Source organism: Malus sylvestris, chromosome 13 (assembly GCF_916048215.2).
Source record: "Malus sylvestris chromosome 13, drMalSylv7.2, whole genome shotgun sequence".
Classification (NCBI taxonomy): Eukaryota; Viridiplantae; Streptophyta; class Magnoliopsida; order Rosales; family Rosaceae; genus Malus; species Malus sylvestris.
The window spans coordinates 7170180-7189320 of record NC_062272.1 but is presented as its reverse complement, the minus strand read 5'-3'; the positions used below and the strand labels follow the sequence as shown (position 1 = coordinate 7189320).

Sequence of the window (19141 nt, the reverse complement as noted above, 5' to 3'; positions counted from 1 at the left end):
GACGGAGGTGTTTGATCTGCACTAGCAATGGCAGCATATCGATCTTATATACATGTTTCGAGTGGGATAAGCACTATGAGTACGTACCAACTTTATTAGCTGTAGAGAGAAAATATGGAGAAAAGGTGGTCGTCTTTTTCAGAAGTTCATCTAAATACTGTTACGTGATGCTATTATATTTTCTCACATTTTAATTAGTGTGTTTTTTTTAATATATTTAAGAAGTGAGACATATCAATCATGTCGTCTACACATAATATATCGTGTAAAATGATACATCTTATAAAAAGCTTTTCTATTTTTGGAGGCGGAATATGTATTTTATTGGTTTAAATCTTGTGCCTACATGCCAAACACGCGACCTAGTTTAACTTGTTTGTAGATGGTGACAAATCGGTTATGCATTGTTGCTGAGCTTTAGGACACGATTTCTTGCAAGCCTATCTACGGGTGCAGTACGGCGCTTAGGACTTGCCTGTCTTGGCATGAAACCGAAAACTTTTCCAAAAGGTTGATAATTTGAAGTGAAACTTGCGTGATTCTCTATCTTTGCATTTTGTCCATTGTTATCTTTTTCATGATCAGAAGATTACTTTTGGATACAACAAACATATGATAATGTTATCAGACTTGTAGAATACTTTTTTGCTAAACTGATATCATCATTCTATCAAAAGTGATCTAGTAATTGGAGACGAAATTCAAATCCGTATTCTACACGGCTCATCATGATGGTGGCCTGGGGAGGCTAAAATGCCTTTGTGAGTCTTCATTCTCGGCCCCTAGAAGGATGGACTACGGTGGCGAAGTCACTAGTTGGTCTTTTTTTTTTTCTTTTTTTAAAAAAAAAAAAAGTCATTCTATCAAAACATTAAATGGAGGAATGTAAAATGCACTACATGATCATTCCAAAAATTTAAATAAGAGATTTACGTATAAATTACTCACATCAAATAGGCATTCTTCAACCCCTTAGTTTGTTATATCTACTCTTCAAATCCCTCCACTTAATCTTTTGTAGGACATTTCTGACTAATTTGGCCTAAATTCCTCGTCCAAACATAGTATTAGGTCTCTATTTGTAAACTTCAACCTCTCCATTATGATTGTAACTTTGTTCTTCCTACATTAAAAATTAATTTTTTGTACTAAATCTAAATGCAAGGGTGGATTGGATTGTGGATAATTTGACTAAGCACCTTTGATCATTGGATGAAATTTAATAGTAGCGTAACCTTTATACCTGTGAAGAATGAAGAATATCAAACTAAGGGTGTGGACTTGGCCTGCGCCTGTTCAATAACCATGTTAGTATGGTTGGTAAATATTTACCGTTTCCTTTATATTCTGTGAACAACAAAGTAAGAGACAGAAGAGAAATTGCAACTTGTTTGTGGCTACTGTTAAGTTTTTAACATGCACCAGTAGGCTACTCTACTCAATTACAGAACCATCACTGCATGTATAGAACTGATGAATGTGGTTTTGGCTCACCCGGTAAGGCCAGAAGAGATGATTTTCATGTAAATCCACTGTCATCGGATTAATTGAAAGACTTTGCGAACCAGTAAAGGGATCGGTGTACATAGATCAAAACAACATCAAGAAATACAACCTGAGGCAGCTGAGGTCACATATCGCGGTGGTGAGTAGTGACTTAGGAGCCAAGGCTTTTCCCAGGAACAATCCATGGCAACGTAGTTTACATTAGAGAGAGTTATAGAGAATCTGAATTTATAAGGTACACATACATTATACATCTCTCTAGCTTCTCATTAAAACTGAGACACATAACATTTGTTACTTTCTGAGAAGGCACCTTTCTATGCAGTGCTACGAAAGATGGATATCAAACCTACTGTGGAGAAAGAGGAGTAAAGCTATCCGGGGGCCAAAAGCAGACGATAGTGCTTGCTCAAGCAATTCTGAAAAACCCAACAAGATCATGGTGTGTTGGAGAATAGTCCAACAAGTGCCCTCGACAGTGTGTCGGAGACTATTCCAACAAAGGCTCGACAAGATGATGGTTGGAAGAACATGTGTGGTGGCAAAGAGCCTGAAGGGATAAAAGAAGAGTTTCAAGGGTCACATAGAACTAAAATATGTTGTATTCGCTTACCCAGTGAGGGCGGACCAGATGAGCTCAAGGGGCTGAATCCGAAAATAGAAACTGGAAATATAATAGCACTAGTGGGAAAGAGTGGTTCCGGATAATCCACTGTCATTGGCTTGATCAAAAGGATTTATGACCCGCTAAATGGATCAATATCGATAGATGGATGCAACATCAAGCTCTATAATTTGAGGAAATTGAGGTCACAAATTGTTTTGGTAAGCCAGGAGCCCATTCTGTACGGAGGAACCATCCACGAAAACATTGTGTATGTTAAAGAAAATGCAACAGTAACTTAAGTAAGGAAGGCTGCAAAACTTGCCAATGCTGATGAATTTATAAGCTATGGCTACAATTTATTTACTCCATTTACAACACATACACTTTCATAAACAGTTGTTGACGTAGCAAGAAACAGGATAGATAGGATTGACAAAAGCCTAAATCTAAAAACATAAATTCTAATTCATCAGTATTCCGGAATCCATCAGGGAAAAAAAAAAAACCAGAGAGTTTAAATACTAAGTTTTACTAGTACAAAGATAAAGTGACAAATACAACTACACAAGTTGCCTTAAATAATAAACATCAGAGGGATACGAGACTTACTGTGGAGAAAAAGGAGTGCAGCTATCCAGAGGCGAGAAGCAGAGAATAGCACTTGCTCGAGCAATCCTAAAGAACCCAACAATTCATCTGTTGGATGAAGCAACCAGCGCTCTTGACAGCATGTCGGTAAACTTAGTCCAAGAAGCATGGGAGAAGATGATGGTCGGTAGAACATGAGTAGTTGTAGCTCACAGGCTGACCACAATTAAGAAAGCAGACTCCATCGCTGTGATGGTTAATGGGAAGGTTGCAGAAAAAGGATCACACTCTGAGCTGCTTGCCATTGGAGGTGCCAACCCTTCTCTAATAAAACTACAAAGCAATCAGTCCCCACACAGACAAAACATATGGAAAAAAAAAAAAGACAAACAGATATTAATCTGCATGAACTACTGGAACATGCAGACAATGTTCAAGTTCAATGTATTGATGAAACAAATTAAGGTTAATTATGTCAATAATCAAAGATTGGACCAACTTGCTCTTAGAACAACTGAGACCATCTCTGCGTGGTCATTAAATCTATTAATTTCAACAGATAACAACGTAAGAGTAGTTCAAGCTTCTCAATATATCCGAATTCGACATTTTAAGATGCATTCCAATTCTTCTCAAAATTTATTCAGGATTTCGAATGTCGAGTTTGATCTTGATGTATCATAGTCAGAACGTCTTGCAAAAACTTCTTTTGGAAACAAGTGATGTTCTACACTGATTTATACTATAAGGGAAGGATAATTTGATTCTGGAACACAGAGTATTGAAGAGAAAGATCCTAGCTATTAGAGAAATTGCATCAATTTTTTTATAGTTAAAAAGGAGGAGATCAGTTTATCTGAACTCGATTTCTGTGTTGATAGTTACCAGTTGACATCTGATTTCTTGGTAATGCTGGTCACATCATAAGCTGCAATGCCACCTTTTAACCCCATACGGTAAGCTTACACTCCATGAGTTGTCATAGGCTAAAAGCCAGATAATTTTCTTAATTAAGTTGTAAAAAATTATATTAACTAGATTGATTAATTAAGCTTTAATTCTGCAACAAAAACTTCCACTTGAGGGTGACAATTCAAGTTTGATTCCAAATCCTTTATTTAAAGTTATCGCTCTACATATGTGTATCTAAAAATGAACTAAACGTCATGTTAAGTAGAGATTAAGGTTTGTAATCTTGCGGATTATATTATTAGTGTTTAAGACAATAAAAGGATTCCACTTTGCTAGAACAGATATCAGTTCACAGCTTCACAGTCTTCCATGGCCAAATCACTAGATAAAAATATATGTTACCAATTATACCGACTACCATAATTTTGTGTGTTGATGCACAAAACCGGAGGTCTTGGAACAACGTAAATCCGAACGTGAATCTGTATGAAATGTAAATATCACATGATGTATCGTGGTTCACCCCAAGGTTTGGGCTACGTCTACACTGATTATGTATTTATCTGAGAGGTGAGGGAGAGAACCTCTGAATATGAGAGGGGATGTGAGAGGGTTGAGAAGGCTCCAGAAAATGGCCTCCCATGGTGAGAATGAGCCTCCCCCAATTGTGAGGGTGAGGGGTCCTTTTATAGAATAAGGACTCCTCACTTATTACATATTTGCCAATTCCTTTATTACATAATTACATTTAAGTCCCCTGAGTATTTATACGAGGTCTAAATACGAGGCCCTAAATATGGTATAAACAGTAGTCCCCCAAGTCTTCAGTCAAGAGAGTCTTTTGGCTAGAGACTTGAAATTCAGTCTATGTGTGGGCCGAAGTAACTAGATGTTGTCTTGAATTGATGCTCAGTATGAGGCGGTGCTCAATCTGAAATGATGCTCAACTAGAAGTAGCACATGCTGCGAGGCCGCTCGGCTCGTGGCTAATGTTGCCTTGGTGGCTCGACTTGTGGCGCTTGAAGGTGAAGGGGTCACTTTTATAGAATAAGGGATCGCTCCTCAATACATAAATTATGGGCTAGAGTTGATGCTCGCGGCGATGCGGTTGCTTAGTAAGCGGCGATGCTCTCTAATGGTGGTGAGGGAATCCCTTTTATAGAATAAGGGCTCGCTCCTCAATACATAAGTGATGGGTTAGGAGTGATGCTCACGGCGAGTCGGTTGCTCAGCTGGCGGCGTTGCGCTCTAATGAAGGTGAGGGAGTCCCTTTTATAGAATAAGGGCTCACTCCTCAATACATAAGTGATGGGTTATGAGTGATGCTCGCGGCGAGGTGGTTGCTCAGCTGGCGACGTTGCTATCTAATAAAGGTGAGGGAGTCCCTTTTATAAAATAAGGGCTCGCTCCTTAGTACATGAATAATGGCCTAGAGTTGATGCTGCTCTAATGATGGTGAGGGAGTCCCTTTTATAAAATAAGGGCTCACTCCTCAATACATAAATAATGGGCTAGAGTCCCCCAAGTATTTTTCATGAGGCCCAGTTGAGGCCCAATATATGGTGTACAGTGTAGTCCCCTAAGTCTTCGTTCAATAGAGTCTGTTGGCTGGAGACTTCAAATTGAATCCATGTATGAGCCGAAGTGGCGGTTGTTCGGATGCGGTATTTGTATATCTTGCACTAAAGCTTTGTAGGTGAAGCTTTGCAAGTGAAGCTTTGAAGCTAAAGCTCTGTAAATGAAGCTTTCGAAGCTGGAACTTTTGTAAATGAAGTTTTTGAAGCTGATTGATATGAGTGATGCTCATGAATGTTTATGTTGATTGACATGAGTGATGCTCATGGATGTTGTCATGAGTGATGCTCATGAATGTTAACATGAGTGATGCTCATGAATGTTGACATGAATGATGGTCATGAATGTTTATGTATGATTGTCATGAGTGATGTTCATGAATGTTTATGTATGAATGACATGAGTAATGCTCATGTATAATTTGGAGTACTAGGCGTATTTTTGTTCACCTAGTTGGTGGCATGAAGGGGAGTATAGGTTGTACATTTCATCACCTGGTTGGTGGCATGAATTGCTAGTTGCCAAATTAGAGTACGGGTTGTACATCTCATCACCTAGTTGGTGGTATGAATGGCTAGTTGCCAAATGATATTAGAGTACGGGTTGTACATTTCATCACCTGGTTGGTGGTAATAGCGGCAGGTTGCCGAATAATTTTGGAGTACTGGGTGTACTTTTGATCACCTGGTTGGTGGTAATAGAGACGGATTGCCGAATAATTGTGGAGTACTAGGCGTACTTTTGGTCACCTAGTTGGTGGTAATAGCGATGTGTTGCCGAATAATTGTGGAGTACTGGGCATACTTTTGATGACCTGGTTGGTGCTATTTTGGGTTTATGGGCCTTTGTTCTCCACAACATGCCAGCCCATTTATTTTGGGCTTTGCCCTTTTTTATTTTTTATTTTTATTTTATTATTACCCTTTGATGGGATTTATACAGATGTCTCTGAAAGATAATAAATTACATCATTCAGAAATAAATCTGATCATCTGCTCAACGGGTCATGCCCATAATTCTCTTTTCCGTATGCCATCACCACCGTAATTATGTCTGCTTCTTTTTATCTTCTTTTACTTTCTGCTTTGCTTTTGCTTTTGTGGGAGTGGTTGAGCTGTCTGAGGGATAAATGCATGCTTTTTCTTTTCACTGCAGACATACTCACATGCATCCTTTTTTTTTTCTTTTTCTTTTCACTTTCTGCTTTGCTTTTGCTTTTATGGGAGTGGTTGAGCTGTCTGAGGGATAAATGCATGCTTTTTCTTTTCACCTGCAGACATACTCACATGCATCCTTTTTTTTTTCTTTTCACTTTCTGCTTTGCTTTCGCTTTCTTTTAGAAAATGGTAGGCAATAATAACATAGTTAATAATAGAAAATCCTTGCTGATCTTCCCAAGAGCAAAAACAGAGTCTTCTCGGCAAAGACAATAATGAAAGTGGCAACGAATTCAGCTAAAGCATGTGGAGTACTGATCGATCCACTACTCATCCACTGAGTTGCTTACGCGTCATGTGGGAAGATTAGGAGCCATTGATATCTCAACTTGCAGCCTCTGAGATGCTGTGTAATGAGGGTTGCCACGTATTGAATAACCTCAACCTGCTTCCTCTCGGGCATGACCCAACCCTTCACGCCCTCCCACGTCTTCAGCACATTCATGCAATCTTTCTTCACCATAAAACCTACATGCAAAACGGTGTCGTTTACCCGGCGCTTCAGATCCACCGGCCGCTGGATGACGTCATCGTAGGTCTCAGAATGGCGGAGGCATAGTGGACTAGCGCACATGCCGTGATAACCCTTTCACGATGTGGGTTCGCTGCCCAACAGGTCCCACAACACTTTACCTTCCACCCAGAGCTTCCTAGCTCCAAGTTCAACTCTCACGCATACGGCGCCGTAGTCCAGCACTATTTGAGTTCTATACTGTCTGTGAGGGAAACTAAGAAAGAGAGAGAGAGATGAGCCGATGAGGTTTGTTGTTTTTATTTTTACACAGACCTTGACCTTGTCAGGTGGTTGAACGATGACACCTTCCGAGAGGTCCGCTTTCTTACTGACAGAATACACACTGTTGTAGCAACCTTCGCTCTAAGGGTTCCTGAACGAGATTTTGTGGAATTTAGATGGGGAAGATAAAGAGGTTGACGATTTTATCGTGGACAAGCAATCCATACTGAAACTTTTCTGAAAACTCGAACGAGATTTTGAGGCCACCCTATAGCGGCGGGCTTTCACCAAGTACTGCCGGAAGAGCCCGGCTCACCCGAACCCCAACGCCTGAGTAGTCAAAACGACAAGCAGCGCAACCAAAAACGTCTTACTCTCGGTCTTGGTCTCTGTCTCTGTGCTTATCGAGTAATGCAACTCTTTTGCGGACCAGGATTTCCTTCTGGGGTTTCTCTTTGTCCTGAAGGCGAGAACTAGTTCTCCTTCCCGGTGGCGAAGGAATGTCACTTTGGGATACGGGTCTGCAGCGTCAGCTCCTCCTTCAGCATCGGTGGAGCTCAACTTCCATGGAGTCTTTTCGCAGCACCCGGGGGACTGACTGAGATAGGAGAAAGACCCCATCTTTTTGTTTTGCTTTTTTTCTGGCAAGGTGGGAGAAAACAGGACAAGCCAATGACCACAACCGGACCACCCATCTTGATGCAGATCTCAATGACTAAGAAGCACTCAACCCCAGAAACAAGAAAGAGAAAGAGGCCCAAAGAAAATAGAACAATAAAAAAGTGAAAGTTGTTTTGCTTGCACGGCAGAGAGAGTTTTGGTTTTGCAGATCCACGGCGGAGGTGAAAAATTGAGAGATGACCAACATAGCTTTTCGTGTCGTTCCCACAGACGGCGCCAAATGTTGATGCACAAAATCGGAGGTCTTGGAACAACATAAATCCTACTATGAATCTGCATGAAATGTAAATATCACAAGATGTATCGTGGTTCACCCCAAGGTTTGGGCTACGTCCACACTGATTATGTATTTATCTGAGAGGTGAGGGAGAGAACCTCTGAATATGAGAGGGGTGAGAAGGCTCCAGAAAATGGCCTCCCATGGTGAGAATGAGTCTCCCCCAATTGTGAGGGTGAGGGGTCCTTTTATAGAATAAGGACTCCTCATTTATTACATATTTGCTCATTCCTTTATTACATAATTACATTTAAGTCCCCCCAAGTATTTATACGAGGTCTAAATACGATGCCCTAAATATGGTATAAACATTGTGTGTTTCAGTGTTTGCACACACGAGCCTCATCTTAAGAGGAACTCCGCTCCACTATTCCCTAAAGCTGGATCAATAATACCTTCGCCTTGTTTGTATAGTGACCGTATATTGCCTACATAGCACCCCTCATACCATAGAGCCAAAAAAGGACAAAAACACACAAATATAGACATATGTCAATACAGTCATTATACGCGTATGATGATATATGATATCTCGCTTACTGAACAACGAAATCCCAGCTAAGGAATTTGTCCGTGTTTGATTAAAAGAATAGTGTAGACGTAGTGTTGACCTTGAGAGATAGTGGTAACAAAAAGAAGTATTCAACCCTATTTTCAGAAGCTCATAGTTGTAGAAACGTGATTAAGAAACTAATATCAACTTTGAATCTTCATACCTTACTTAGCAGCATTCCGAAAAAAGTAGGATGACTTTCGTTCAACCTAAAGTTTCAAACATCCATGAAAACTACCGCATATCATACGTCCTACAATCGCAACCAAGGTCAACCATAAAACAACCGCCTCTCCCTAATTGAGGAAGAAAGTTCAAATTTATGCTTCGGTCACGTCATTCATAAAACAATTCTCACCAAAACAAGATACTTTCTTATATTTTGATGTCATCTAAATCATGCTCTGGTCTCACTCCACGAAAAATGCCATAAAATACAACCGCCTCTCCCTAATTAAGGAGAAAAATTCAAATTTATATTTGGTCATCCATAAAACAACATTCACCAAAAACAGGATACTTTCTCATATTTTGAAGTCACCCGAATCATGCCCTGGTCACACTCCACGAAGAAACTATCCTAATAATACAGTCTCATCCTACTGGTCACAGCTCAGACACGGATAAGAATTAGACCAAGCCAACTTGGTGGAACAAGCAGCCCAGAGTTTTGACCTCCAAATTCCAATATCGCTTTACGGCTTTAGCATCTTCCTCTTGTTTAAATCCCAAAAGCAAATGCCAATTGCCAAAGCCGCCCTCTTCCTTCTTCTCAAGAAATTTTTCTTTATGACGGAAGCACGGATGGAACATCATATATTTTTATAGAAATAGTGAAAAATTTTATTTTTTAAGTTATTAACTTTTTAACACACATATCTCATCTTTTGTATAATGATACGTGGTGTACCTAACGCGTGTTACCCGGTAACCCCCAATTGGCGAAGCTACCCTAGATGGACCCCACTCCATCCACACCCCATATTACCAAACTAACCCTACCAGCAAAACTCGTCCTTTATGAAACATCCGAGTCTCGTACCAATCGTACCCTTACCTTTTCGTCATTTACTTCTCCTACCGCGGAGAAATTTTTTATTGTGACGGGGAGACGGGTGGTGTTTTTATGTAAGTAGTTATAAATTTTATTTTTTTAATAATATATATCTCACTATTTGTATAATGACATGTGATGTACGGTACTGAGAAATCTCTCCTCCACGCCGTTACCCTCACACTCCTACAGTCCAAAATCTTCTTTGTCTATATATGAATAACACACGAAGTTTCACTCAGCTTTTATATCACCGACGCCGCCATGAGGTTCCGATCCTGGCTAGCCATCTCCTCCACCACCCGCCACTCCACCGTCCCATTCTCCAACCCTGAGACGTCACCGTCTCGGGCGAAACTCAAACCCTCCGATGCTCCCAGCACTAGTACCAGCGCAAGCGACAACGGCAGTAGCAGCCTCCAAAGCAACCTCTCCCTCCAGACGCTGCCATCTGTCCTCTCCCTCCAGAAACTCTCCCCTCTAGACCCCCTCGACCTCTCCGTCTCCCACCTCTGCTTCGCCACTCTCCCGCCCCGCCGTCCCTCCCTCCCAATCACCTGCCTCGCCGTCCACCACAACCTCCTCTACGCCGCAATGGGCCACGAGATCAACGTCTACGATCGTACGGACCACACGCTTCTCGATTCATTCAACGCCCACGATGCCTCCTCGGGATCCGTTAAGTCCGTTAATTTTTCCGACGGTAATATCTTCACTTCACACCAGGACTCCAAAATCCGAGTCTGGCAGTTGACGGCGGGAAAACAGCACAAGCTTTTCAACTCCCTCCCCACCGTCAACGACCGTTTGCGCCGCTTCGTCCTCCCCAAGAACTACGTGACCGTCCGCCGCCACAAGAAATGCCTCTGGATCCAACACGCTGACGCCGTCACCGGCATCGCCGTCAACAACGGCCTGATTTACTCAGTATCCTGGGACAAGAGCCTGAAGATTTGGCGGGACTCGGATCTCCGCTGCGTCGAGTCAGTCAAGGCGCACGAGGACGCCGTGAACGCAGTGGTGGTGTCGAACGACGGGACGGTGTACACCGGGTCGGCGGATTGTCGGATCCGGGTGTGGTCCAAACCGTTCGGGGAGAAGCGCCACGTGTTGGTGGCGACGCTGGAGAAGCACAAGTCGGCAGTGAACGCTTTGGCCTTAAACGACGACGGATCGGTGCTGTTTTCGGGGGCTTGCGACCGTTCAATCCTGGTGTGGGAGAGGGAGGACAGCGCCAACCATATGGCGGTGACGGGGGCGCTGAGAGGTCACCGGAAGGCTATACTGTGTATGATCAACGTCGGGGATTTGTTGTTCAGTGGGTCGGCTGATCGGACGGTGAGGGTGTGGCAACGCGGCGAGGACGGGAGTTTTTGTTGTTTGGCGGTTTTGGAGGGGCACGTGAAGCCGGTGAAGTCGTTAGTGGCGGTTAAAGACGAGGAGTCGAACGGCGTCGTTACGGTTTACAGTGGGAGCTTGGATGGAGAAGTGAAGGTGTGGCACGTCTCGGTTTCGAATGTGAACAGTACGCCGGGCCCACTGTCTCAGTTGAAAATGTAATTGATTAGATTAATTAATTACAATTTACGTAAAGCTTACTGCGATCATAATCTGGTTTTATGGATGTGATTTGTATTTTTTAATTTTTGATAGAGATGTGATTTGTTAGATAATTGTTGCATGTTACGCAAATACCGCAATCTTTTGGTTTGTTTAAGTCTTTCAGACGTGTTTTGGTACGTTGATTAAAAGATTGATTAGCAACTATTAAAAAAAAATAGATTGATTAGCAATGTGATTGCAGCAGCTCCAACTTCCTCTCTCTTCCTCTCTTTCTGTCTGTGTAATTATACCTCCCCTCCCGCGGCCTCTTCTCCTCCACCGTCATCTCCTCCTCCACCGTAGACTCATAACGTTTTCCATCTTAGAAGAAACATTTACAAACATTTACCTAATTTCTTAGTGGAAAAAACAATGAAAAAAAAAAAACAAGGAAGAAAAAGACATTGGAGGGTGACACCCAAAAGGCTTCCCCACACCATCTTCTCCCCACAAGACAGCCGAAGACGAGGCCGTCCCTGTTCCTCCACCACCGAACACAACCCCCCCTCCCATCAACTTGTCTCTATCCTTAGGCCTCCCATCTTCACCTACTCCCCACCCCTTATCCCGTTCACCTTCTTCCCCCCATACCTTTCGCTTCCAATTTCCATTAAATCATAGGCTTCCCTTCCCAACCACTTCCCCCAAATTCGGAGTCCGTAAAAATCTTTGGGTTTAGGGTTAGGGTTTTTGAGAGATGTGCAGAGGATGCATTTGTATGTAGACTGAATAAATGTGTGAGCCTGGAGAGATGGCTGAGAGGAGGTACAATTACAGAGAGAGAGAGAGAGAAAGAGAGAGAAGCAGGCGAAAGAGTATGGTCGGATATTTATAACCCTTTTTAACTGACAATTAACCGAAATCTCCATTTTGGTTAAATTTGTTAATAATCTTTAACACAAGGCTTTAAATCCTAATTTTTTACTAAATAAATTATCTTTCGAAGACCTTATCAGCTGAGACCATTAATCCGATTTGGCCTAAAATAAAACGAACAACACTACTCATCAGAAAAACAATTCCATGTTTACAAACTCACATAATCTACATCTAATCAAACGAAAAGATATCATTTAAGAGGACAAAACACTTGCATCATTTTCTTATAAACTTTATCATTATTTTGGGACCCACCAGTGAAATTTTTTCATTGTTATATTAATAATGCTATGAAGACTAAATTTACAAATTAAATGATGTGTCATCAATAAAAAATGAGCATGGTTTACAACGTTTAAGTAATAATCTAATTATCAACTTTCATATCATTTAGTTTACAATCTTTAGTCTATATATTTAGTCTCCTTAACATTACTCTTGTTATATATAGAATAGTTTTTCTGTATTGTATGGATGAAGCAGACGATGACTTGTGTGATTTTGGGTAAATATATAATCTTAAAAATAGTATTAATTAGTTGCATGGCTTGTTAGATATTTTCCGCTCTAATTAACGTTTGTTTATGTGAGTTTTTAGTGATTAATCTAATCAAGATGTCATCATTTTATTTATTTATACGACCACATAGTTGAGACACTTCCTCAAATTGGATCCAAAATCATATAAATTTTATAACGTTTCAATCAAGGGCAGTACAAAATAATTTGCAAAATCAATCACTATTTAATCGTTTAATGATTCCTATCAAATAAAAATTCCCTAATTCTTTTTTTTATAAACCCCACGTCACCAAATTTTTTAGCGAAACCCATAAAACTCAAAACGACTAATATTTCAAAATAGGAAAGAAATCATCTCCGAATCATTTTCATCTAATCTTCCTCATCAAACAATTCAAACTCTTGAAATTTGATCTAACAACTACAAATATGGGCCCACTTTAAAAGTTATAATAACTTTAGACGTTGGATCAAATTTTAATGACCCAGATTATTTGATGAGGATGATTAGGTGGAAGGGATCTATAGATGATCAATTTCCTTCAAAATAACTCATAAACCTAAGGGTAATGTTAGAAAGACTAAATTTGTAGACAAAATATTGCAAACTAAGTGACATAGAAGTTGATGACTAGATTATTACTTAAGCGTTGATAAGCATGCTCATTTTCTGTTGGTGACATATCATTTGGTTTATAAATTTTGCTTACAAATTTAGTCCATTGCCCTTATCCTAAACGTAAACTTCACTAATAATCCACAAAAATGCAACTCTTACATATTTTTCATACCACATATGTACCGTCTCTCTAATAGAGATGAGATCTTATGTATTGGTGAGTTCTACCTTGATTAAAAATGTAGTACAAATGTGGTATAGAAAATATGACGTGCATTCCAAAGAAATATATACGCATGTAACATGCATTAACATTACTCTTTTACACAGTCAAGGGAGTTCTTTACCCTAAAAGAAAATTGCAGAAATAATTAAATGTTTTAATCTACAGCCCTTTTCAATTACCTTGATTTGGAAGAATAATATATTGAAGACCTGGAATAAGAGTACTAGACCTCAGCAGATGAAGACAAAAAACACTTTGTTAATCCATGTGTTATATTGGAAGAGATTTTTCAATGTGACCGGTACACGGAGTGGTACATCACATGTCATTATACAAATGGTGGTATATGTGTGCTAAAAAGTTAATAACTTAAAAAAAAAATATTCCAACGCTTCTATTAAAACACGTGGTATACCATTTGTGTTCCTATTACAATTAAAAATGTATCCTTTACTACATAACACCCTCCAAGGACGTGATTAATCGACCAATCAATGTCTAACAAAGCTTGTTACTAATATTTTAATTAACTTTAACTTGTAATTGTGGAGAAATTTTTCATTGTGATCGGACCACGGGTGGTGCATTACGTGTTTTTATATAAGTGGTGAGAAATTTTATTTTTTAAGTTATTAACTTTTTAACACACATATCTCACTATTTGTATAATGATATATGATGTACCATCTCATGTTCCGATTACATTGAAAAATCTCACGTAATTGTGTTCATGCATATATCGATTGAGAAATTAGATGTACAATGCATTCCATATCACAAGGCACCCTTTGCGTCCCCCCTTGCATTGCGCCTTAATTTGTTCCAAGTACCTTAATTAATTAGGATCACTTAATTAAGATTAAGTTAGTAGTCTTGCACGAAATTACTCATTATTAATTGGTGAGGTACTTCTGAAACTCTGGGTGCTTTATAGAATAATGAGTATATATATTAGTTTTGTTTTACACGCAAATCCACACAGATGTATTAATCATTTGAGGCTTAATTAGATGGTGGTTTAGTGGTTCATCAATCTCAGTTTCGGCTTGTTTGGATATAATTAGTAGACAACTTCAAAAGCTTAAGATTAATTAATACCAAGCTGTCTCCTCATTGTCTTTTTGTAACAGAAGGTGATTTAGATGAGAGATTTTTTAGTGTGCAGTCGCGAGATGGTACACCATAGGTAATTATACAATTGGAGGGGCACATGAAAAAAAAAAATTCCACAAATTATAAGATAACATGTGGCATACCGTTCCGTATTCCGATCACAATGAGAAATTTTTTGATTTAAATATAACCAATTGATTTCTAATTTTCTATTCAATTAAACTCAATTTGGAATGAAAATAAATTGAGAAATAATCTCCTGACGAAATAATATCAAGAAATAATAGTGTTGAACCCTTGGTTGGATTTTGTGGTTTGGAGCTTGGATAAGTAGCCATTGGGTACATCTCTTAAGACAATAAATCTCTCAATTAATTAAATCTTCCTCCTTGAACATATTGCGTGGATTAATCTGCAACAAGAAGGACAACCATTCTAAATTATTATCGACGGATGGCTACCTTCAGACAGGAGACAAACCCTAGTGATTAATAACGCATTTTTGGATTCAGTATGAATTGAAAGCCTCCTACTAATTCACTAGCGTTTGAGTCGTTGACCTCTCTACAGAACATGTATGCTTTCTTATATATTGTGATTTTTGTGAGTTACCATCATAGTCATGTCAAATTATCAAAGAGACACAAATCAAATATCTTTTTAGTGACACTGTTGTCTCCAACTTGTTAAGTGCCACCTGGAGAGTCTGATTGATGTGAAATTTTATCATAAAAAGCTTCGGCAATAGTTGGAGTTATTTAAACTTTTTTTCTCTCTGTCATTTTGTCGATGTGAAAAACGTGTGAGACTATAATTTACAAATGCAAAAAGAAATAGCTCTTTGAGTGTAAGATGTCATTCGTTGTATCATATTATTTTGTTTGTAGTTAAGTGAGGATATGCACCATGAGTAATATTCCTCTACATTTGAGTCATTGACCACTTCGCATCACAATATATATATATATATATATGTAGCTACTTTCTGGCTCAAGTTGCCAACTTGCTGGCCTACAAATCTCATCCATTTTATCTTTTCCTTACTGTTCCATCAAATATCTACCAGTTGTTTGCGCATATATATAATTTTTTTTAAATTTTTTTTTTTAAATTTTATGTATTAATGTTATTGTAGACGTACGTGCTCCTCTTCGGGACACTGGGAAAGAAAGAAAGAAATCCAAAAACATGATGGGAGCATTGTTCTCCACTATGGCATTGGCACTGCAGATGATCAGAAAATCTTTTCCTTTTAAAACTCTTATCCACAAACAATTCAAGTAGCTAGTGGCCTTATTATTCTTTATGTCCCAGTTTTTCTGAAAGTTGTTGCATGCAAGCAAACAAGGTCACTGTCTCTTTCGAGTTTCAACCAACCTCTCTCATATCATATGTGATGAAACTATAGTATATGGCTGTCTACAACAATCCATTTAATATGAAGTCCAACTCTCACACGTGTTTCATATTACTTAAATTGTGTTATTTACGTGTTAGACTTGAAAATTCGTCACACATTAGAGACGTGTTGAGAATGAATCTCACATTGCTTACTACTCTTCATATTGCCAATTAGTTTAATATATGGTGCCTCAACTTTTTTCACGGTATGAGAGCAGATTCTTCCACATGTGAAACTCAACGGCCACACGTGTTCTATGTCACTCCTTACCTCCCGTGCTTGTTGTGCATGTGTTAGGCTTAAAAATTCGCCACACACAAAGATGCGTGTGAGAATGTGAAGATAAAGTCCCACATCTGTGAGGGACCAACTATGCACAGTCTTATAAGAGGTTGAACTACTTCTTATATTACTAATTGATTTTAGGGTAAATTACATAGTAACTCCTCAGGTTTGAGGTCTATTACAACCCCATACAACATCTTTAAAATATTTCACTTTCATACCTCACGTACTATTTTATTTCAAAATAATACCTCTGTTAGATTTTCCATTCATTGATCCGTTAAATGCTGGCGTGACTGCCAAATGTGTGCCATATGGTAAAAATAATAAATAAAAATAAAAAAACCAAAAACAAAAGCTGAAACACACCTCCCCGCAACCCCAAACCTAGAAACCTTATCCCCCCACGACCCACGTAGACGCACCTCCCTCCCCCCTCCTCCTCTCTTCTCCCCCATCTTCATCTTCTTACCCTTGCAACCCAGAAAAAAAAAAAAAAAAAAAAAAAAACCCTTCAATTCGTCTTCCTCCCTCCTCATCTCTTCTCCCCCATCTTCATCTTCTTCCCCCTACAACCCACAAAAAAAAACCCCTTCAGTTCGTCTTCCCCCTCTTCCTCCCCTCCTTTCTCCCCCATCTTCATCTTCTTCCCCCTGCAACCCACCAAAAAAAAAAAAAAAAAAAACCCCTTTAGTTTGTCTTTCCCCCTCCTCATCCCTGTGGGGTGGGTTTTTGGATGGGAGGGGAGGTGAAGAGAGTGTAGGGAAGGGAGGAGGTTGGAAGGCTTGGTAGGGAGAAGAAGGGGGGGGGGGAGAGGTTGTGGGGGTGGGTTCTGCGTTTTTCAAGGATTTTAATTTTATTTTTATTTTTAGAAGATTCAAGTTAAAAAAAAAAAAAAATTAATTATTTTTGTCACGTGGCACACATTTAGTAGCCACGTCAGCATTTAACAGATCAATGAATAAAAAATCTAACGGATGTATTATTTTGAAATAAAATAGTACGTGAGGTATGAAAGTGAAATGTTTTAAAAGATGTTGTATGAGATTGTAATAGACCTCAAACATGTGGAGTTACTATGTAATTTATCCTTAATTTTATTATAGAATCTCAACTTTACAACAACTTAAAACATTGATCAAAGTTCAAACTAGTATTTTCAGACGTCTGAAATTCACATATATAGTGAATGTTATTGATACAATTACATATTGTTATGTGTTTTAATTTTTCTACGTAATAATGTGTGATAACTTGAGATATCGGTATAGTGACGTTATTGTACTACGGAAGTTGCTCTTGTTGATTAAGGTTTAAACATCCGAGCCAAGAATATTCAAGGGTCAGCCAAACATAGGCAGAAGACTTTTGCTGGTTAGAACATAGACGGCCGGGTGGGGTGGGTGGGCATGGATTTCTCATTTCTGTACTCCTGGTTGTTTTCTGCGCTTTTGTTTCAGTTTCTTCAGAGTTGACCAGAAAGTAACTAAAAGCCATGGAATTTTATACTCAAATCAAATGCAATGGCACGCAACTTTAGAATTTGACATGTCTGAAACGGACAGACGTCCAAGTCCGAGTGACAAATTTCAATTAGCTGTAAAAGTAATTGGCCCACAAGTGTCACTAACAATTATATTTAGGATTTTTTATCGCAATTTGTTTCTGAAACCCATTCCATAAAATTAAAAATCAATAAATATAGTCCGTGAAAATGAGTGTCGTCAATTAATGTTGTTCTTCCGATACCATTTCGTCAAAAAATCTGTTATGTGTTGAGGTAGCGTATAATTAGGTTCCACAAATATAATTAAATATTTATCATATAAATTAAAAACATTTAAATAATAAAAAACAAAATTTATTTTAATATAATTAAAAACGCGAAAGAATCGATCATCCAGAAGGCAATCGAGGGGCACAATGCGAAAGGATCGATTAGAGGAACACGAAGTGGAAGAGCTCGCAGAAGCTTTTCGAGTTGAAGGACGCGGAAGTGAAATGTGTGGCGGTGGGGAGTTGGCCAAGATTCCAGGTCTATGAGGTGGATTTTGGATGGGGAAAACCCAAGGGGATGAGAAGCGGGTCGAACAATCAGCTCGACGGGATGGTGTATTTGTGCCGGGGGAAGTGCGGCAGGAGGAGCATTGATGTGGAGATTCGCTTGCAGGCTCCAACAATGGAGAAGCTGGAGCAGGATAAGGGTTTTCCGTAGTGGTAACTATGGGATTAAAATTAATTAATTGGTTTATGTGTTGGGTTTTTTATTTTATTTTTTTATTTTTTGGTCAAAGTTCTTGTGTGGGTTTTGTTACCGCACTGTTCAACTTCTTGTTTTTTCGTTTTTAATTATATTAAATTTTTTTTTTATTATTTAAGCATTTTTAATCTATATAGTGTCAAATCAGCATATAATAGATTTTTTGAAGGAATAGTAACGGAATGACCACATTGATTTGCAGCATCCATTTTCAAGAACTACATTGATTGATTTTCAATTGCATGGACTATCTTGATAGAGTGTGTCAATTTCAGATATCATTTATGATAAAAACCCTTATATTTATATATCAGCTTAAAAGTTGATCAATGTAGTACTAGTGCTTGTGCTTGTCCCTGCCGATAATTCATAATTCAGGGACCCAAAAGCTAAGCCTCTTACTTCAAAACTAAGTGGGCTCTTGATAAAAAATTTAAAAAATAAAAAAAAATAAAAGAAAAACCAAGTGGGCTCTGAAGGTGTAAGCAGGATTAATTATATGACTTTTTCGAGAATTGTATCAAGAA

At 39.0% G+C, this 19141-nt stretch overlaps 1 protein-coding gene across 1 annotated transcript; it reads left to right on the top strand.

The window, feature by feature from the left end:
• The first annotated feature begins 9870 nt into the window (after window positions 1-9870).
• Window positions 9871-11519, top strand: LOC126597307 (protein JINGUBANG-like). The gene has a single exon (XM_050264092.1). The coding sequence runs from the start codon at window positions 9971-9973 to the stop codon at window positions 11264-11266; it is 1296 nt and encodes a 431-aa protein (XP_050120049.1). The 5' UTR covers window positions 9871-9970; the 3' UTR covers window positions 11267-11519.
• The last annotated feature ends 7622 nt before the right edge of the window (window positions 11520-19141 follow it).

Excerpts from the sequence above, each read along its gene's own strand:
- LOC126597307 (XM_050264092.1), top strand. The coding sequence starts at position 9,971 with ATGAGGTTCCGATCCTGGCTAGCCATCTCCTCCACCACCCGCCACTCC.